We start from the raw sequence: 23,335 nt of genomic DNA, 5'->3' as shown, positions 1-23,335 counted from the left end.
TCCTTCGTCATGTGAGCGAACAATGGCGCTGTAGAACTTCGAAACATGCTCCATCCATTTTCGTAGTTTTCGGAGGATCAGCTCGATCGGTAGATTGCTCGAAATCTAGTTTCGCGAAATTTAGTGCTTGTTCTACAAACACTTTTAACGCGTCAAGACAGCTACATTAAATAATCATGCGTTAATTATATGGCACATATGATAATGATTCCATCGAAAGTATGCCAAGAAAGTATACCCGGAGTATAAAATACGATATCGCGTTGATATTAACTTTTATTATTCTTGCGACTGAGATATTCAGCGCAACGAGAAAATGGTCATAAGGTTCGATACTATTGCTGCGTTATAACGTGAGCTTTTCCCGTGCGTACGCATAGATGGGGGAAGGGGGGTCTGCGAAATCACCGCAGCAATAAATCCGATATCACCGCTCCCGATGGATCTCCGATTGAACCAAAAACATTTCGGTTCCACTTTGGTGAAACCATTTTTCGTTTAAATTCTCATTGAAATCCGTATATTTATGGACGACACGTCGATACAAGCGGCGCAGAACACACCAGATTTACGATTAAACTCTCAGTTGAATATGGCTGACGCGGTCGAAATCGGTCATTCTGTCGCAACGAGCCGAGAGCGGAGGGAAAGTGTGTTTTAATTCTGTTTGACACCATAATCGAACTTTGAAGCTGTTAATCCGGAAAATTTCGAGAGATTTGTTTCGAAAAGAAACGCAATCAAATCGCATTGCATTTCAGTAGGCGAGCACCCGTGTGATTTTTTTCCAATTCCGCTTTACGTATCGCTGCGTCATAAATAGTAGCGTGCGGGATCGATAGCACTGGTTGCACAATCTTCTCTCTTTTTTTTTTTAACCATCGCGCATACGACCGAGGGAGATGCATGACATTTTTGCGAGAATAATTTCATAGAGGGATGTATACGTTCCATGAAATCCGTGTCCGATGCCCATAATGCGTGTTTGCGGTTTCCGTAAAATCTCGCGAACTTGCCGGAGAATTCAGACGGGGTGGAATATTACGAATATTACCATACGAATAACAGTACATTGTTATCATTCGCGCGATATATTCTTATTCGATGTTGATTTTCGCGTCTTCCGCAAATACGAGAATTTGCACACCGCATTAAAGTGTCTAACGTAATACAAGCTCGAGAGTATATTTTTTTTCTACTCACCTTGCCGAAATTCGAGAGACCACCGATTTGAGGCACTTGACCGGGTTCGTCCGCCGTGCTGCAGTCTGCCCTAACGAACCAACAGGTCAGTAACTCAGTAGCTACAATCGTGAATGTTATTGCGATAGAATTTCCTCTAATCACAGCTTTCCACGCCCGTGTAATGCTAACGATAACGGCGATAGTAGTATTCGCAGGACAGTAGCTCGCGGCGAGCCACAATGGCTAGTTCGCAGTCATACCGCAACTAATTCGTTTCTATTTTGGATCATCTCGGGTATATCGCGGTACGCGACTTCATTAAATGTACATTACACAACGGTGTTCATTAGATCTGATACGCTTCCGCGAAATAAACCTAAGCGACACGTAATCTGTACCTAATCTCGATATCTTTGACTTTGCAATTTTATACGAGAGACAGTAGGAGAATTTTCACGCGGACAGGCTACCGGATAAAAATGTTACACGCCGGCCTATCTCGAGTTTTTTCAAACCAAACAGACTAAGGGCCAATTTCACAAACGTCGGTTAACTGTTAACCAGAGGTTAGTCAACGCCCCATCTTTTTCTATCTTTGTTCTCTAACAATAAGAAGAGACAGAGGATCAATTAACCTTCGGTTAGCAGTTAACCGACGTTTGTGAAACTGGCCCTAAGAGAGCACCGAGTGAAGCCAGCGGCACACGATACTGTTTTGCCTACTGAATTGCTTACTCAATTACGCAAAATGTTCATTACGTACTCGTTATTGTTCGAAATTACCAAGGGGTAATTTACAAGGTGCGATTGTTTAAAATCGCCGCGTTTCAAAAGTTTTCTCGGTGTATTCGTTTAACTGACAACGAGTAAAAGAGAACTTGCGGCTATTTCGTCGAATAATACCTTCGTTATTACGCGATGTATAATGAGAGACACGCGAGACGGCCATCAACTCGCGCAGCTTATTTCACGAGTGTATTTTAACCGGCCTAAGTACGCGCACACTGTGAAAGCCGCGCCGACAAAAATCGTCGACAATAGGAGCGTTGCCGAGCGTGGCCGGCGCGATTTATTTCCGCGGCGACCGTTGTGTTTCACGCATCCCTGCTTCGGCCCATCCCGTCGCTTTGCAATTAAATCTCGCGTGTAACATGATAAATCCCGCGCGGATTAATATATACTGTAACAATATTATACGCGTCCGTCGAACACCCGGCATTTTACGATAGATAGCGCGATTACGACGCGCGGGCAAACAAAAATGCGCCCGGGCCCGTTGTTGGCTGTCGCGCCTCTCCAGGCGCGCGACCATAAATCCGCGAAATCGCGTTTGCCCGCGCGACAGGTGCCCGATCGTTGAGTCCCGCGCGATTAAGTTCGATACGGCGGAACGTTCGACGACGGGCACCGCGCGTACAGCTCGGTCGCTCGAAACGAACGAGAGGGAAAGCCGCGGGATTTAATGGTGCGTGTCGCCGTCGCCGTCGTCGTCGCTCGCAATTAAATCCGGCGCGGCGGCCAAAACTCGCGGCCGATATCTCGGAGTCGGGGATACGCGACGGCCGATTACCGGCTCGATCTATCGATTATCGTTACTATTACCGCCGCGTCATTGCTCTATTCGCGACGGCTCGGAGGATACGGCGCTAATGCGCGCGATTGTCAGCGCGGCATTACCGCGGAGTCCTCGAGCTGACGCCTAAAGCACGTCGTACATCTCGCATAATCCCATCTACATAAGATATTTAACTCCCCTTCGCCGCCACGCCGACGGTTGTTATCGCGATTAGTTGTGCGCCCCGGGAGAATTGGAATGGCGTCGTGTAATGTGTGACCGAAAGGCATGTATATCGGGGAAAATGACTTCCAAGGGTGGGAGGGCGTTAGAGGAACCTATTTCTCGCCATTGGAAACCGGTCGCTTTCTTTCGCGTAAAAGCCATTCAATTCAACGGGACGTAATTTACCCGCGCGCGTCACGTGACGTTTATCATTAAAATTAAGATCAAAAGCCTAACAAAATATCTGTTCACTCTATTCAGTAAATAGACTTCTTGTTAAGCTCCTAAACTTAATTTCAATGATACCACGCTGTTGTTTGATTTAATCTTAATAGTGGGACATTGTCGGTCTCTACACAAAAGCCATATAATTTGTATATTATACAAATGTTTTCACGAATTGACAGTTCTAGGAGCAAAAGGTGCCAAAAGTGCAGAATCACTCCAGTCAATTTGCAAGTAAAAATGTCAAAATATCGGCGTCGCGTTAATTAACCCGAAATTTGTGTCGCGTCGGTCCTGTCGAAAATCTTTATCGAAAAACTTTATGGGGCGGCGAGGAGAGAGAGTTCGGGAGAAAAACGTAAATCCATCCCAGCCATAAACGCGATAACGCGACAAAATTTATCTATAATAGAGCAGCGATTCTTCATCACGACGTCGTAAAACAGAGCGCGATACCATAAAACCGGAAGCCGAAACCGGGGAGGGACAGATCGATCAGAGCTCGTCCCGCTCGTGTAGGACGGCACGTCGAAACGCACGATACCCTCGCGATACATCAGCTCGTTTCGCGAAGCTTTCTATTGCGTTCGACTTGCAGTCGTCGAGAGACGTCTCGTAAAAGTTTGCCGCCCATTGTTTGTCGCACGGCAATATTTCGACGCTCCGTCTGCCGCGCGGCACCAGCTGGCCCGCGCGGCCTGCGATCTTCACGCAATGCCGCGTCTCCGCTCGATATTTTCCCTATCTCCGAAACAAAAGAGCCTGACATGCGGAAAAAAGAATGACTCGTTAGGTACAGTTTACCGAGGACCGAGATGGTATTGTATAATTAAATTTCACGAAAAGGAACTTTTTCCTACATCTTTCTCCCATTTTATTATACTTTACGGACGTATCCTTTTTTTTTCTTAAATAAAAACACATATTTAAAGGACCGGAGGAAATCTTATACGTCGCCAGAAGTAATTAAAGCTTCAGAAGATTACTTGACCACGTCTGGCAAAGTTTTATGTTTAAACTTACAACGTTTCGACCATGGTTTGTGATCCTTCTCAAGTGACAATTGTGTCAATAATTCCGTCAAGTCATGTTTCGCCGTTCATGAAATTAAGATCAGTTCTTTTGATTTACCATACGAAATTATTGACACAATTGTCACTTGAGAAGGACCACGAACCACGGTCGAAACGTTGTGAGTTTAAGGATAAAAATTTGCCAGACATGGTCAAGTAATCTTCTGAAGTTTTACATACTTAAATGTAGGGTGAATTTGCTTTGGCCATTGATATAGAAGTCCGGATAAAACGAAATAATAATTGAATAATTCAAACATTTTTTCTGGTTGAATGTTAATAAATAAAACAGATTTCTTCTGGCCGAAGAAATCTGTTTCATTTGTCAATCATTCCGCTGGCGACACGAATTTTTTAAGTGATTAATGTTAACGTCTCTCGCGTTTCCGTTACCAAAGCCGGACGACCTATAACTGAGCCCGCGACACTGCAATTATCGTTTTTTTGCAATACAGCCTCCGAAAGGCCACGGTAATACCGCGAAGCTATGCTGTCTGTGAATTTTGCGGATTACTGCCCAAACGCATCGCGGTAACGTTATGTCGTTGATCTCTTACGGTCCGTGCGCGAACTATTATAGGAACTTTAATCCGTTTACGTTAAACGTTTTACCGCTCGCGTTCAAAGCGATAGCTTTTAATGCACGAGAGAAATGAATGAAATTGTACGGCTTGGAATTACTATCGTCGGCCGTGTGTTTTGCTCTAGGCAACGCGGATGAAAGGTCCTGTCTGCAAAGGCAACCGGCGATTGCATCTGCCCGCAATGACCGGCGTTATTGCGCGGCTTGAAGGCCCATTTTCAGTAGCCGGGCGATAAAATTCTACACTGTAATCGCTATTTACGCATCAACGCAGATCGGGTGATACGTTTTTATTTCAGTCCCCGACCCAGATGGGGGCGGACTCGCTGCGCGCAAGTTACATTTTCACCGACGACTCTTTTTCACTCACTGGATACACGGACGCTGCGTTTAAATCTCCCGATCTCTCGTCAAGGCAACGCTCTAAGGGTGAACTTTTTCAAAGTTATTCCCGTGAAAACTGAAATACTTGAGTACTTGAGATCATAGACATAGCAAGAATAGACTGCGCGTTCCCTACCTAATTAATACAATACGTAAACTCGATAACGTTATTTCGGGAGGGAGGTAACAAAATTGCAATTTGTAATTAACGATACGTTCAGTAACGCAGAGCAATACGCGGCAAGAGTCCGTTTTCGGTCGATTTATTTGTTTGTCTTCGTGTAGAGCCTACAACTTCTACTTTCTTTAGATCGCTTTTGATGCTTTTAACGCCTCGATTTAAACGGAACGGGCTTGAGCTTGACTTAGAACTTAAGTTTGGGTACGCCTAACTTTGAGGAATCGCCGGCGCTCTTATTTCTGCGCTGGCACACTCACCAAGGCGTGTTGCACGTGTGCGTGAGGGTGAGATACCTGGCGCCCAGCTCGTACAGCATCCTCAGGACCGCCAGACTCGCTCCGACAGCGTGGCCCCCCTCGACCCCTATCAGGCTCGCTAATCTAGCCTCTTTGTGCGCCCTCTCGATACCTGAAACCATGCGTTATAACTTACTTAGCGCGCCCCGTTCTCCCTGACCCCACTCGCGTACATAGACGTAATATATTTAGACCGAGCGTTTGCCTTTATTTGAGCAGTGAGGGTAGAGGTTCACGTAGAAAAGGACAAACTCCGTTTTGTGCTTTGCGAACAAGAGATAACTAAATAGCACAAACCAGTGTTTGTCCTTTTCTACGCGAACCTCTGCCCCCACTGCTCAATGCTCGGTCCAGATATATTATGTCTATGCACGCGCGTAACAGCGAAAATCTGAAACTGAGCCTCATGGCTCATTATCGTCACGGACCTTGCCCCGGCAGGACGATGGATTTGTATCGCGCTCGGTCCTGCTAACTCGCAGGTGAACGTCTCGTTCTCAGATAGACAAACCTCGCGCGTGCACTGCATTTTTAACCGTTTAGCATTACGAATGAGCGGCGTAAACGAGAAATTCTCTTACGTTTTACGAGCTCGTCCATTAACTTTCCACGGCGGAGTAATCTCGCTCTCGCGAGCTTCCGCACGTAGCGCGAGTGACACGTGAATCTAATAACTGCTGGAACGTCGTTACGAAGTTCCGGCCGTGCCTTCGATAAGTAATACCGATGGTAAGTGGATCTGCGAAGTTTGCAAAATTCTCTTTGCGCGACATCGGAAAACAACGAGGCGTGGGAGCCGCGCCGAAACGGCGCTCCCGATGGACGTATGCATGCACGCCCCGGAATTGTGTCCGGGACGAAGGTGTCGTCAAAGGGAGATCGTGAGTTGAACGCGGTGTCTTTTCCGCAATTCCCGTGTCTCCCTTTTATTTCGCGCGGCCCGGCCGCGAACGATGCTTCCTCTTCTTCTTCCTCGTGTATTAGGTTTCAAAGTCTGTCTTATCCAGTTCGTTCTGGTACTTTGAGCATTTGGTTTTACTTCATTTTCAGTAGGCCGCTAACCTTGCCGAAGGAAACCTCCTATCTGAAATGGCTATACCCCCGAAGCCACTATACCCTGATTGCCACTTTCCTTCGGGAGATTTCGAAAAACAAGCAGCGGTGTCCGTGGATTTGAACTCGGATCTTTTCGTTCATTTGTTTACTGAGCAGCGCACATCTATCTACGCCACACTCGCCGCCGCGAACAATGCGAGTGTAAAATTCAATTACGACGTGCACAATGCGCGCGCGACGCACGCGGATCATAATTAAGCGGAGCTTATCCGGTGTCTCCGATCTTCGGATTAATTAAATCTTTCAAATTGCCCGCGATTATCGGGACTGTCTCATCGCGGCGGCGATCGTTAATTACAAGGTGTAAATAAAAGTTAATTAACCCAGCGACGAGTGTACGGCGCCGCGGGGCCCGAAATCCAGGCCGATCGAAGAAGGCGGAATCGGCGCCTCCTAATCAGTCGGTAATCGGGCATTTTGTCGGCGTTCCGCGACATTTAATCGCCTAATCGAGTTCGACGGCGCGAGGTCCGGCCGGCGGTATCGGGGAATTCAATTTCGCGGTCTGCGTTTTGCGGATTTGATTAAAACACCCCGTTGGATACCGCGCGCTGGGGGTCCGCGTGAGGCGTCTTGCTGTCAATACGTTCGCGTAAAATTGCATAGATACGCGCGAATATATATATGTATATATATATATATATATTTATAACGCCTTCCCGTGCGAATTCTTACCAGCCACCTGCGATACTCCCGGTGGCTCGGCTTACGGCGGCTCACGGATGAGTTCGATAAAAGAGGGAAAAAGCGCGCGCGGTGTAATTTATCATCCAATTACAAAGAATTCACGGCAGCTAGGTGGAAGTAATACACTTGACGCCAACGGCGGATTATCGCGCTTCTAAAAATATCGTTCCGCAGCGCGCGGTGGTATCACAAAAGCAGTAACCGGAATACATAATACGACCTGCGCTGCATCGTTACGATATACACACCGGTGTATATTTTTAATACGTTCAACGTGCCTGCACTCGCGTGCCGTTCGAAGGATCGATAATCGACGAGCTCGTGCGGACGGAGCTTTCGCGTATAGGATAAACGTTTTCGGGGATAAATGCAACTTAACGGTTTCGGGACGCGCCGCGTTTCGCGTTCAAGCTGTACGCAGCTCTCGACGCTTTTGTCCCGCAGAAATTAAAAGGGAAACGCACGAAATACATTTGCGTAAATTAAGGAGGCGGGAATTATTCTCTCAGGATTAAACTCTTCCGCGTCCTTCCTCGCGCGAGCGACCCTCGCCGCGCTGGCATTGACGAATTATCATTTTCTTCCTACTCGCGAAAGTTTGCGAAACGAAAGTTCGTAAGTAGGGGAGAGTGCCCGTGCTACAATTTGCATACTTTTTAAATGTATAATCCTGTTTTAGGACGACAGATCGCGGAAGCCATCTTTCAATACGAAAACTTCTGACGTGTCTACCCAAGATCGCTTTAGCTCCGACTCCTTTGGCCCTTGACGGGTCCCCGCTCCTCCCCCAACTTGCGACCGGCAAGAAGCTTAACGATGCGCTTCTTCCGGCTGCATTTTCGCATCCTGAAATAAATCGTGGGCGCGCATCGCAGCCAACGTCATTTGTCGCGGCTTTAATTTTTCCCGTTTGACGTGCCCGGCGATTACGTTGTATTACGGCTACTCTAATGGACGAGCGGGCGAAAAAGGAGTGACGCGAATAAAACGCGCGCTGTCGATGGCCCCCTGATTTACTGCGCCCCGCGATTTATACTTTTGCACCCGCCCGCACGCCGATACGTTTCATCCCGCGCGAGTGTATCGGCTCGGGGCTCTGCTCGCCCGCACTGTACGTACGCGCGCGTATCCCGCGGCGGGTGCACGCGAGTGTATGCACCCCGCGCACGTACGGTACACCAAGACCTAGGCGCCTCGACATTATCGGAGGAGCTACGGCGCGGCTCCATGGTTTCAGAACATTCTTCCATTCCTCGCGGAATTTCTCATCTTCCGCGTTCTAGCGGCGCCCTTTCTTCCATCTGGCAGATTGCTTCCCCAAAGTGCTATATTTTGTACTTTCTCGCTTCTCTCGCGAACTCTTCCCCTCCCCCCCCTCCTTTCCCAGCCCGGGGAGAGATAACGCCCGCCACCGTGTGCGTAACGTGCATGAAATTTGCATATTTTTAAAAAGACGCGCGCGCGCGCGGTTTGCTCTACGGTGACACGCGATCGTTTGTCTTTCTATCAACACTCGCATATAACGGCACGGCGAGCGAGGCAGAGATAACACTTCGAAAAATGTGAATCGAGAATGGATTGCGCGCGTACGGAAGGAGGTGCGGCGGGGAAATCCGCGAATGCAGCTTCGAAAATTAAACGCGACCTTGTTTTTTGTCTTTCCACCGCCTGTCGAGGCAGATACGCGAAATCGTCGGCGGGCCGTGCGAAATTGTTTTCCTCGGAAGTCTCCTCGAAAGTGTCATTCCTCGCGGTGGATTCGACACCCGAAAGCGCGGAAAAGGGCGGGATTACGGCGGGCGTCCGCGCCCGCAGAAAGAAATTTCCGGACCCAACGCCATTGCACTTGAGTGTATCATAAAATAGGATCGATGTAGTATCGATCAATCAGAATTATTATAGAGAAGGGAATATTTTAATCTTAAATTAAAAGTTCTGAAATCTAGAATAAATTGATAGTATGTATCGTCCGAATATCGTGGTGCCGACTTTGTGCGTTGTAAGATGGAAAATTAATTCTAAACGCAAGAATATATATAAACTTACATTTATATAACTTACTCTTGCTCAATACAGTAAGTCAATCTTTTTTAATGCGATAGAGGAGAATAAGAATTATTGACTTTATTTTGATACTGTCTTATTTTTATACTAAACGCGGTTGTGAGAAATATAAATGCGTCGAGAATATCTTTTTGTCTCGGTAACAGAAATCCCTTCCGAGGATGCGCGTTCCCCGAGATACCGTGGCCTTTTTAATCAGCGGCGAAAAAACTCGCGACGCGGAGAATGGGCTGTCGGTTTCGTGCGATCAGCTGTCCGTATGTATGAACGTACGTATGCGTATTTTATGTTCATTTACATATGGATGTGCACGGCGACGTGCAGTCGTCGACATTCGGGGTTATCGAACGGGAGCACGTCGGTCGGCAGCGCCGGACCGACATTTTTCCATTCCAGTCGGAATTTACCATCCGGCGCATCTTCCTCGTGTTCCATCATCTTCCCATCGGATTTGCGTTACGCTTAGACAGCCGCGCATTGTGACAGCGGGACGGCGAAATCCAGCGGCAAATATTTGCTCACCAAATATAGGAAATTTTCTAGGAATTCGTCTGACGCGTACACATCCTCGTAAAATAAGACGCATTAAAAATAACAGAGAGAAAGAAAGAGAGAGAGAGAGAGAGAGAGAGAGAGAGAGAGAGAGGGGGGAGGGGGAAATAGAAAAGCAACAGAACGTTAAGAAAGAAACAATAGCAACCGAGGCGGCGAAAAGCTGCGGAAGGAATTTTATGTTATTTATTAAAAACGAAAAAGAATTCGACATATTCCATTAGAGTTGGGGAATCTGCAGGGAATTTTCTATATACAAGATAATCCCGAATCTATGTTTAGTAAAATGCATTGCGATCTCCTCGGCTTTAAACTTCTTCGAATAACTCCATCAAAAGGTTTTATTGAATAAATATCGTGAAATATTTAATATATAATGCGATACGTCGATACCGTTTAATTTCGTGTCTATTTGAAATATTTATACTTGAAATTGTCCCGAGGCTGTAATTTCTGTTCGCATAATGCCTGCGGAGAAGCCGAAGCATAATGACTGTTTCCCGTAATATCAAACTTGACAAACCTCTCTCTGTAACGCGAATCCGTCTTTCCTTAGAAATGCATACGACAAACAGAAGTCAATCGATAAAGCGACGCTATTTACCGGGAATATCCATTCTTTTTCTTGTTTTCACGATATCACCGATTCATCATGTCGCAATGGTCGTTGTTGTCGACTTTTTCTACTCCTTTTTCCACCGATTCACCAGTTTTTGAAAGCTCAAAGGAGGACCTATCGAAGTCTCGCGTTTACGACACGACAATGTTTGTTACATTGAAACGTTACAATTGTTACAGTTGTGGAAATGTATTTTTGGAATGATTTCTCCTTTAAATAAATCGTATAAAAATATTGCCAAGTTATCGCAACAGGCAATTCGTATCATATGTTGAAAATCTTTAAAGTAAGAATGTGTCTAGGCCACGTTCTACTTCCATTCTTTTAAATTATCTCTTTGATTTTTATCAAAGTTTTATTGGATCAATGCATTTCTCATCTCTTTACAAAAATATTACTGAAAAGATTTGAATTACACTAATTCAAATCTTTGAAACGGAATGGAAAACGTTGGAAACGACCAATGTAACGATCTGTTGTCGCGATGCGGTAGTAACGAATGTGGGGCAAAGCGGCGTGCAAATTTATCGTATAAATGCGATTTTCGAAATGCGCCATCAAAATACTATGCTATATTTCTATCGATACGAATGTAATTGCATCATCAGATATTTTTTATGGAATCAATAAACTAGTTCAGCGCCGCGCGAGAGACCCGAGCCCCCACGTGGGAATTTCGCTTTTAAAAATAGACGCGAACGCGAGAGAGAATCGTTTCCCTCGGATCGATCTTATTACACTCTCGTTTTTTTTCCAATTCTTTGGCGTAACACCGCCTGGAAAACTCAACTTCATCGACGGATCATCCCGAAATGGATTCGACGAGGTCGAAAGCTGCCTCTTACGCTGGGAAAGCGATTGCTCGTTTTCCTGGCGCGTCCTCCGCGCGCAGTCTAAAGTGCATTTTAAATTTTTGAGAAAGAATCCGTAGCGAGGATGATGGGAGGGCTGCGAGAACGAGACGCGGGATGGAAGATGACGATTCTCGCTTGCCTCCGAGGTATCAAGGGATCTCGAACATGTCGAGAACTCGAAGCGGGAAATAGATAACACGATTCGACAATGAAAATTTAATGCTATAGCGATGCGCCGGCTCCAGACGCCGGGACGTAGCGAACACGTGCTGCAGACGACACATTTCCGGGGATGACATTTTTCAGTTATGTTTTTATTTTCGCGAATATCCATCAACATGCGAAACACGCGAGACACGGAGATTACAGGAAAAGGTCGGTGCAGAGCGCGGATAACGCGCCGGCGGGGGGGGGGGAGGAGGGAAAAATTTCATAGGATGGATCCGAAAATCTGTTTGCACGGACGAGAGGGGGAGATACACCGTGAACACTCTCTTCTCTCTTTGTCTCTGTAACTTTAAACATTAGCCCGGTCTGTAGGGGAGTAGATTGATATAGCGAGCAATTATGCAAGATTGATCCAGCGCCGCGTAACACATTAATCTCCGGGCGAAACTCGGATTATCAAGTAATATGGCCGGCATTAAGGGGTTAAGTGGAATATTCGTTGTAATTCGAGGTGGATAAATTGCCCGTCGAGTGAAAAATAGCGAGTGTTTTTAATCGACGGCTCCCGCGGAAGTTCCTCCGTCGTCCACATATTTTTCCGAATCGGCCGAAGTGTCGACCGGGCGAGCTCGATCGAAAGTAGTAGAGCACTATCGCGCGCGAGGCCGTGGCTCGAATCGAACTGGCCGCGCGCCAAATGTATCGCCAGGCGAATTTTCATTCTCGCATTTAACGTCCCGGGCTGTTGTCTTACGGCGGTCCTGATTTTACCGGCGCCGAGTCGGAGAGTAAATTAAAGTACGAACCTTCCGCCGTGGTAACGAGGACCATACTGTCCGAGTGCTTGTTGACCAGTCGTCGAATGAGATCAATCTGTTCCAGGGCCAGCTGCACCGAGTCGAGATGCTGCGACGAGCAGGGCACATACGCGGACCAGAACTGCAACAGCGAAATGGTGGGATACGTGAGTTAAATCGCACTCATCAATTTAGCGCTTAAACACGCCGAGCGCGGCGGTCCTGATTTTTTAACATTAAACACGCAAAGCTCGTATACCGACACCGATATTTCACTCTAATTCATATACAACGAGCGTACAGACTCAAAATTGATTATTATATAATTATTTTCAAAATATGGAAATTTTATATCGATGAACTTTATGGAATTTATTATGTTAATGGATATATCATGACTGTAACGTAAAGTAGGCCGTTCTTATGCTAAAGCTAAAATCGATAAAAATGTCGCGATTTATTGCAAAGGATTATCTTTATTCAATATTGGCTCGCGGGCTTACTCGCGCTTAAAATACGATAGCATTAATCGCATTCGTATTCTAATTACGAGATATTTCTGACACACATAATGCTCCGCTTTAATCCAGCATCTGATAACGCTAGGAATAATTAAATGCGTATTACGATAATCTACAAACGCGGGGGGGGGGGGGGTTATTTGCATTTTAAATAGCCTGATATCGACGACGGTCATAAATAACGAAACACTTTAAGAGACCCCTTTGAAATACAACGGCACGACTCGGTATAATTTCAACGCTCCGAATGGACTGTCTCTTAAGATTACGCTCCGTGCACGACGTGTACTTGGCGTTGCAAAAATAACAATGCGACTTGAAAAAAGCACGCGATTTCTGCCTTTGTTCCCCACCGTCACGCGAGATCGTCGTGCACCGCGATATAATTAGTTTCTCCTACTTACGACATCCGTTTGACATTACGGAATTTATGCGCATATTTCAGACGCTTATCATTCGTAGTCAAACAACTCCGGCGATTAGATTGCTTTCCCTGCCTTTCCGTGCCTCGCTGTGCCCGTACACAATATTTTTCTCGGGGAAAACGAGAAAACTTGGCGATTAAGCCGAGTTAATAAATTCTTATCAAGAGACTGCCGGCTGATGTCCCGTCAGACGACACCGTCGGAACTTGGAAATGAGAAACATTAAGTTCTTGCGCCCGGTCGGAACCGAGGCCGAGCGCGGTGTCTTACTTCGGCGCGAATTTTCCGCATTATGCACGAGTGCGCGCGTCGCGCGTCGTCGGCCAGGAGAGTTTTATTTAACAACGCGGGCGAAATTTATGTCCGAAGCGTGAGGTTACCGTCGCGATGTCGTAAATCAACGTACGAGGGCGCGAGGAGGCGCGCGGCAAACTTTCGGCTTTTCTTGTCCCGCCACCCGGCTTCGACGTCTGCCGCCGGCAGAGAAATTGCACCCTCGCGAGTCGCAACGCGACCGCCGGCGCTTTAATCGCGTGCGATGCCGGCGGCCGTAATTACATTCGGGACGACTGTGTTTCGAATACTTCCGCGACTTTCTTCCGCGAGACGGCTAATTGCGACGAGTAAATAATTCAACGGCAGCGGAAAGTTCAGCCTACGCGCGCTCTCTCGCTCTCTCACTCGCGGTTTAATGCCGGTACGCCAAACGGAAACGCCAAGACGGTCGCTTTTAACTCTAACTTCTAATTACCTTCATACACAGCTGAGCGACTACACGCGGCGATATAATCCGAAAAGAAAAAGAGAAGTTGGATTTTCCTCGCATTTATCCGTCGAGCATTGTAGTTGCAATTGTTTGTTAATCGACGGAACATTAGCTGGCGTTAACGGTCTTTTATCATCTTTTTTTGCTCTTTTACATGAAACGTAAAAGAGATACGCTCGTGCACGAATGGCATCGTCCCGGATCCGCAGTCGCGCTATCTCGATTTCAGACGCGAAATCTCAATTTCAAACGTCACGGCGCGGTGGAAGGAACGTGATTTCGCAGGATTATAAGAACAGAGCTGTGTAATCGGAGAAAATGCGAGGGATATTAAGCGAGATATACTGACATCTGTATTAGAGCACAATCACCTCCTCGCTCTCCCTTCCTCCGCCAGTGTGAGCAAGCAGTTACCGCGGCATTTTAGGTCAGACGCTCGTAGAACGTGCTTCTGTGTACGTGTGTGTACGTGAGATTCCTTTTTCCCTTCCGCACCTCCGGCTCGGCCTCGCGCAACAGCGGCCAGTAGTCACGGCGAGGTTTAGGTCAGACGTTCGTAAAAATACTCCTCCTGCCCGTATATAGAACGCGTCGCGTCTGCGATTCTACTTAACCCTTTCAGGGGCACATTTTTGTAGCCAACCAATAATGAGGATTACGGTGGTTCTTTAGGTACTCGGGCTCGCTGATCGCGATTCTGGGGTCAGAAATGCAAAATTCACATCGGATCCAAGATGGCGGATCGAAATGGGAAAAGTTAACGAATTCCCGCAAAACTTTGTACTTAAGAGGTTTTCGTTGTCGCTGCTTACGAATCTAAAGTCAAAATTATAAAGTATAGTTCATCTACGATGGACCCAATATGTAGGCAATTTTTATTTGAGTTGGCAATTTTTCGCTAAAGATATAATAGATCCACGATCTCGAATCCACTGTATATTGAACGTTATGATTCTGACTTCAAATTCGTAATCAGCGACCTCGAAGATACTTCATCACATTTTTATGAGAATTCTTGAATTTTTGCTATTTTTGTCCGCCATCTTGGATCCGCCAGTTTAAATTTTATAATTTTAACCTCCGATTCGTATTCAGCGATCCCAAAAACCCCCACATATAAACTTTCAGTCAAATCCTTCGTGAAAAATCTCCGTGACCGAATTTCGATTGAACAATCGTACGTTTTTTTACATAAATTATTTATCGATTGCGTGAAAATAATTAATATTAACAGGGCTTAGAATCTCATAGTTTAGGTATCTAGAATCCTGTAGAATCTTGTTTGAGCATTATTAATGCAGAAATAGACTTATGTATAATGAAAAACTCAATTATCATGAGGTGGGTGTCCCGCTGCCCGTCAAAGGGTTGAAGGCGAGCTGTGGTTTTAAGGGCCGGTCGCTCTTACGTACGTTTTAGCAATTTTGTGGCTGCGCGGTGCGAGCCGGCTATTAAGACGGCCGTCTTAACTTACCCCGTGTGGAGCCACGAAGGAGCATGAAAATCGATTTAAGAAAAACCTGCTTTCTTTTTCATTCGCCTTCAATTCTCACATCTGGCGCCGTGTAAATTCTATAAAACGTGTCTCTTGTCGCCTACCTTTCTCGAAATGTAACATACCTACATGTAATATCGCTCATCATTCCTATTCTATACGAGTTTTCAAACGATTATCGTACCTAAACATTTAAATTTCTATGAATGTTACAAAATCTTGAAAGCTTTCCGAGCAATTCGATGGATACATCGAATAAGTATCTTGAAATTAAAAGAAAGTTTTTTAATCTTCCGGCAGTTTTAAATATTAAAAACTTCGATGAAAATATCAAACTCAACAAAATACTATTTACTATAAATATAATCGATTACTATGGTGATTAATTTTGAATCTTATTAATGAACGTTCTTATTACCTTTAAACACACATTTACAAAATAATTCGATTTTTAAGAATTTCTGATATCAAGTATTAAAAATACTCATAATACGATACAATTAATAATACATATTACAATGTTAATTGTACTAAAGTATTTTAATAACTATGCAAAACGATACGTCGGAATTAACGATTGATCATCCGTAGGTATTCGAGATAGATTGAAATGATAAAATGCCTGCATTTTAATAATAATAGTTTTAATATGCGAACAATCGACGCCATGAGCTGCTCGGTCGAACAGTCACCAGCTCTATTGCTCGCGCTTTTTGGAACAAAAGGTAATGGTACTAAAGAAATTTCAAGCGAAAATTGGCTATTAAAATTTTTCGTGTTGAAATATCCAATCGATATCATATCGATACGCGGGGGACAATTGCATTTTTATTGCCATTCGTACGGTTATTGGACGTGAAAATATATAATGAGAGATCGGGACAATAATGGAAATTCAATTTAGTTGCAGTTATAAAAAAAAAACCCGGAGGAGACGGAATTTGTGTTTCGCCGTTGGCGTTCCGTTTTCCGTCGGTCCCTCTCTCCTCGTATCTAAAATTCCGAAACAAGCACGCGAGACTTAAATTTCCTCCCGTCCGTACGAATTGCTTCTCCCGCGACGAAGTCACCGAAAGTGTAACGCAAATTCCCACCGAGAATCCACCGACGCGATAAATCGGAGAGCCTCGACTCATCTCAAGTTGGAATGCACTTTCGCGATTTGTGATGTGCCGGAAGTGCCGAAGGTTTCCCGAGATAGACAGCCCGGGGGTACAAACGAAAGTATTTGTCACATGTATTCTTCGGATTCTGCGACGCGCTAGTGTACTATACGCGAGGATGTAGCGAGACTTCTTTTTTACACTAGAAACGGTATCTTCGAATAAATAAGATCCTTTTTGAGAAACGCGTCGGAGACATGCGGGATTTAACACACACCGTGTATTATTTAATAGCGAAAATTTTAATATCGTAATAGCAAGATTGACGTCTGTACCTAAGGGGGTAACCACTTGCTGTAATCGTGGGACAGTGTCTCCGAAATTATTATGAAATCCTTACGAAATCCTCGTGTAATCGGTGGGACAACATTTCAGCTAGTGGTTACCCCTTTGTCTGTACCTGGTTCCGTCGCGCGTCTGATCGAGAGAGAGAGCGGACGTACAAAAGGATGGAAAATCTCGTCCACGCCGCGGTGTCGTGTAAGATTCTACGTAAGTCGACGGCACGCGATCAATGGCGAGTAACCTTCCGCTGTGGATACCGCCAGCCCGTCTGAATTAACCAGGACAGTGATAGATCGAGGCGGGCCTCGGTTTGGCTGCCGTATACACTCCGGTATACGCGTTATGTACATGTTACATGAATCTGTACGCGCGTTCGTCCCAATGGACATAACCGAGTGGTTATCCCTTTCGTCCTGACGTTGGCAGGCTGGATACCTTAAGGGAACTGTCGAGGTCGGAACGTAATCCGAGATGCAGGCACTACGATCGCCTCTCAGGTTCCTAAAAGGTCCCCCTTTTTTAATATTGCACCCCGAGTCGAAATTTTGGTACTGTTTTGACACTTTTAAGGATAATTTACACCTACTTAGCTGATCTAAACACCTACATATACCAGCAATAACCAGCTTTGATGACATTATGCTTTTTTCTCCTCCCTTGAATATTTAATTCTAAAAATTTACTTTAGCTTCTACTTAAAAGGACTTACTTTAACGCCAAGTTGGCAAAAGTAGAAATTTCCTATACTATCAGTTTTGAAGTAGGGGTAAATTTTGTACTTGCAGTTCGACCTCTTTTACTATCTTAGGTCCTACTATATAATAGAAATAAATTCAACATAGAGCCAAAATTTCGACTCGGGACGTTTCGATGTGAGATCACGTTTAGAAGTTTATGTTATTAATAAAGCGCAACGAAAGTCCAAGTAGAAATTCAATTCGACAGCGCGATGCACGCTTCTATCATTATTAATGATATTTCACGCGATATTTCCACGCGCCTCCTATGCATATAGGCATCACGAAATTCTTTCGTTATAGCCGCATTCCAATTTTAATTGCGTTATTAATTGTTTCGCATAAAAATACGATATCTATGAAAAAAGTTCTCGCGTAATTATCCGAGCATTACCGCGCCGGGCTATCCTCCTCATAATTTTTCCTCGTTATCACGCCCGCGCCTCGCAAACATCGCGATCGCGAGATTGGCATTAATTATGAAAAATTGCTCGTAACGCGCGGCGGTATGTTGTAAACACGGCGCGTTTTACTAGCATCCCCACTCATTATGCACCAAATTAATATTCCATTTAATAACATTAATGATTTCATTACGCCGCAACGGTAAATGGCCGCGCATTTACACGTCTTCGCGTTGCCTCGGTGGATGCTCATTTCGGCTTCTCCACCGCCACGGAAGGTAAGGGGATACCTTAACATTAAGGTGAGCGACTAAGAGCCCGATCCTTTTCAAAGCCGCCTTATTCCGCGCCGGCCCCACGGACCCGCTCCGACTTTTCGGATCGCGGCTACCCCTTTATCGCGGGCTCGCCGTCTCGCTCACCATAAACGGCTTCGGAATGGGGCGCTTAATAGCCCGGGGATCACCCCGAGACTGTCTTTGCTAACGAGAACGATGGCATTTTCAAAGGTCTCTCGAGAAATCTCCTCCCCGCTTCGCGCGACGCAGGGATACATCGGGCGACCTTCGAGCATTACGCTTTCATCCGCGACGCGACGCCGGGAACGGGCTCGATTTCTGCATCCCGTCGCGCCCGTTCAGTTACAAGTTCCACGCATTGCAAACTGAAAGTTTCACGCCGGTGTAATCTCCCGCGATGTATTATTTACTTATCTCGCGGCGCGAGCAACGGCCCCCGTTAATTCGTAATGCGTTTTAACGGGTCCGGCACGCGCGCCGCCCGTGCCTCCGGGGCGGCTTCGGACCCTCGTTCGAAAAGAGAAAACGCGAAGAAGCGGCACCTCGAAAATGGATATCGGCATCCGCGAGAGACCGAAATCCCGTAATCCTCCTTCCGATTTAATCCGAGATTCAATGCATTTAAGAATGTATAGCGCGGAAACGCGCGTGTATACGAGCCACGCTTCGTTTTCGCCCGCCGTTCGATATCGGGCTCTTAAATGGATTTGCGCGCTATATCGGCTCCATGACCGGTGTACCCCGCTACTGATCGCGAGTAACGTCGTTTATTTAACAGCGAGCCAAGATTCTCGTTTGAATGGACCGCGGGGGCTGGTCACGTGCAAAACGACCAATGTATATGCGCGGCACGTTAAATTCGACGTTCGAACACGTTCCCGCGGAATATCTTTATATCCGCGCGCGTATCCCGAAACTTTTCACCCGGGCCACTTTGCGTGCACCCCGCGACTGTATACGCGTCTTTATCTTCCCCTTCTGTGTTAACTCTCGACTATGCACTTCGCGTCTTCGGAGGCACGTTCTCTACGCGAGCGCTTCAAGTACCGTAAATAAATTCTCCACGCAGCCTTTGCTCCCCTTTGCGAGCTACTTTAAATGCAATAAGCTCGCGACGCACAAAGGGGAGTAATTTTTGATAATGAGAACATTTGGAGTTGAAGAAAATCTTCGTACAAAAGAACGCGGGCGGCGGCAATCTCGAGTATTCGCGTTATTTATGGCGCATCTCAATTTTTAAGCAATATTTAGCTCTATTCGATACGTAAAATCTTTCAGTCTTGGACTTGTACACTTTTATCTCTTTCCCGGGGGGAATTTTCTTTCTGGAAACATTTCTTTTGAATATATTTTGTTACAACGAAATTTTATAACAAATTAAGACTTTCCCCGAGTCGAAATTTTGGTACTAGTTTACTTGTGTTTTGTCTACTTTGACACTCCTATCTCTTATCTATTTCTAACGAACATTTTAGGCCACCTCGAATGTGGTTGGGAGTCAATGCTCGATAGAGATTGTCCGACTTTGTGCAAAGTTTCGCGCGCTATGCCGAAGTTTATTCGATACGATACCGAGCCGCTCGGAAAGGGATTTTCGCGGGATTAATCGAAGGTATTTCGGGGCGGAGGGGAGGAGGAAACCGATCGTGTCGTGGTAAATTTTCGGCGGCACGTGAAGCACGGCGGGCAACCGAAGGAAATTAATTGCCCAAGTTCGCCTCGATTTTCCTCGGGTCGTTAAAGAGCCGTTTCCGCCGTTAATTGAACCGAGAGGCGATTTTTTACGGTCAGATCTTAATTGCGATTTTAGATTAATCCCCGTATATTAACGATCGCCCCGGCGGAAGTGTCGCGCGCGAAAGCTTTAACTGCGCGATCGGAAAGATGAAAATTTATATTCGTTAAATTCACGGTTCGCGGAAAATCGGAAGATCTACTGGATAATTTCGGGTTGACCACGTTACTCGGCAAATTTCGCCCGCGAGGTCGTTCCGCGCGATGTAACACGGCAGATAATTAATTTTTTAATTACTGTAATACGTAGGTATTCGATATACAACCTAGCCTTTTTTTCTTCCTCCTACGACGTACATTTTACAGCGGTTTATCGCACTTGTGCGATAGAAATAAGCGAGGGGTAAAGGGCATTGTGGTGTACAGATTTGCGGCGTTACTGGATATACTAGGTATTTATATTGAGGCATTTTTGGGCATTAGTTTGGGCATCAGACCTTGCTGGGACATTACAAAGATAAAATAATAAGATAAAGTAATGACCAGGGGGTACACATTAGTACGCGGAGAGAATTTTCTCTTAAAATTTATCCTGAAAATCATGTAATCGTGGGACGATCTGGCATTTTGGAGAACTTTATGAAGGTTTTTGAAATTTTACCATACATTTTACTAGTAAAATTTCAAAAAACTCTCGTAAAGTTCCTCAAAATGTCATGTTATCCCACGATTACATGATTTTCGGGGTAAATTTGAAGAGAAAATTATCTCCGTGTAGGCATTGGTGTACACGATTTTGGTGAGCGGTTTACCCCTCGGAAATGACGAAATTCAAATACAAATTGGCGCACCGGGATGCTCCGATGTCACGAGCGTCGCGCATTCGTGTTTAGCGTTAGGCGTAAAATCTTGGTGAAATCGATTCATTGCCATCAGGCAGCGGCGACGCGGCTGTTTGATTTATAGCCGAGTTACCGTACACGGCACGCTATAAATTAATAATCCCTACTTGCCGCGAACAAAACAGGCTTCAGGATAACGCCGAGCATTTCGTAGCAATATTGGTGAACGAGTAACTGCATGCGATTCTGCGAGCCGGCAACCGCTTGAATTTAAATCAGACTGGATTAACGCGACTTTAAATTAGTTATAATTGTCGATGACTCTGCAGGTCGAGTTCTACGTGCGAACATTTAATTGCAATTTGGCGGTACTGTGGCTTCAAGGCGACATGCGATTCCCTCATTCGCGTGAATTTAATTTTCACTTGCGACGAAGTTGGCGAAAATCGCATGTTAAGCTCGACTAATTGCCAGGTCTGTTTTCGAAAACCGAGTGAGAAATTTAGATTAATCCACAACAACGTTATCTCTCTCTTTTTTTTTTGTAAATTTGCTTATCTCCCGTGAGTTGCGCATTTTCGCTGACGAGCAACAAACGATCATAATCTATTTACGAGTTTTACACAAATCTCTAATATGAAATCGCAATCTGAAAAGATTACAGCAACACCGGCGAGCCTAATACGCGAATAATTAAAGCAACGAAAATCTGATCAAGTAGTTAACTTATTCAAGAAATCGCGGCACGTTTGATAAGCAGCTTTTCAATAATCTTCTTAAAAGTTTTACCGCATTCTCATACATTTCTTCCGCGAGTGGTATCCTTGCAAGAGTCCGGCCGTTCGACGAATTATTACATTTTACCCTTAAAACCTGGGCCATTCCTAGCCCTCCGAGCCCCGCGTAAATATCGACGGCAATTAATCGTAGCGAGGCCGTTATGTTCACCGAGAAATTTTCCGCACGTTCAATCGGTCACGCGATAGCTCGGGCGAGCCGATAACTTTGACGAACTCTCGTTCGGGAACTCTTTGACGAAACCGTTATTATTATATTAAACTCACCTGCGCAGCGACCATGCCCTGTTTCAACCTCTTGAGATCCGTGTGGCTCCAAGCGCTCCGTGACCAGGGATGAATGCCACTTAGGTCATCAAATCTGAACTCCCTCAGCTGGTTCTTCAGGAACTTCCGTATGTTCCAGGGTAGGTCGTTGTGCCTGGAAAGAAACGAGAGATATCGATCGATATGCGCGTACACACGCGTCGCCCGTGACTTTTCCACCCTTTAAACTTCCTAAGCTAAACATGACGCGCCGCTGTAAAACAGTTGGATAAATTTATTCCGGTGGAAAATACACATTCTTTACGCGCGCGACACGGAATATATTTCGCGCGCGGCAACTATCAAACGCCTCCCCGATAAAGTTGTTTCACACGGGCGCTCGTGGTTTTCCGAAAAGACAAAGCGCCGCGACGCGCGATTCTTAAGAGAACGGCTGGAAACTAAAGACATCCGACATTGACGGAATATTCCGGGCTGTTTTGTCAAAAGTTTTGCGAACTTGTAACGCAAGATGCATTCGTTTCATTTCTCACCTTTTGTCCGAGCTCGCGGTTTAAACTTAATTGCTCCCGGTGTTAATCCCACTTCAAACGAGAATATTCGATGTCCTGTAATTTCGTTGTGCAATATAGCCAAAGAAACTCTAGATAGCCAAAGTTTGCCCTTTGCAACGGCGTTATCTGATGTCCAACTTGAGGTGGACTCGGTGGCTGCGTCCAACTTATTTTCCGCCAAGTTACAGAGAATGCTTCATAGAACGAGAATGTATTTGCATTCCTGCTGAGATGAGATATGAAATTAATTCGTTTTGACGCGTGTCGAATGCTAAGTCTTTTTCGAAATAACTATATTTTATTAGGAAATATAATTTTTTGATATTTCATATATATTTGTCGCATAATTAAGAATTTTTTAAAAATTGGATTATTCTTTGGCGATAAAAGTATTATACAATATTTTTAAATAGCCGCGTTAAACTTATTATTTTCCGCCCAGTTACAAGGAATGCTTCATAGAACGAGAATGTATTTGCATT

The 23,335-nt window shown here is 45.3% G+C and overlaps 1 protein-coding gene across 1 annotated transcript in view; it reads right to left on the bottom strand.

Annotated features, from left to right (window-relative positions):
• Positions 1-23,335, bottom strand: part of LOC105562135 (dipeptidase 1) — an 85,424-nt gene that overhangs the window by 43,735 nt on the left and 18,354 nt on the right. Inside the window, exons 2-5 of the mRNA XM_012012699.1 lie at positions 22,300-22,453; positions 12,574-12,706; positions 5,669-5,819; positions 1,204-1,273 (exon numbers count right to left, since the gene is read on the bottom strand). Of these exons, the coding sequence (XP_011868089.1) occupies positions 1,204-1,273; positions 5,669-5,819; positions 12,574-12,706; positions 22,300-22,453 (508 nt within the window). The remainder of the gene's footprint in view (positions 1-1,203; positions 1,274-5,668; positions 5,820-12,573; positions 12,707-22,299; positions 22,454-23,335) is intronic.

Source organism: Vollenhovia emeryi, unplaced genomic scaffold (assembly GCF_000949405.1).
Source record: "Vollenhovia emeryi isolate VEMERY1.0 unplaced genomic scaffold, V.emery_V1.0 DF939194.1, whole genome shotgun sequence".
Lineage (NCBI taxonomy): Eukaryota > Metazoa > Arthropoda > Insecta > Hymenoptera > Formicidae > Vollenhovia > Vollenhovia emeryi.
Note: the sequence above shows the minus strand (reverse complement) of the source record. Positions and strands in the feature narration are given on the sequence as shown.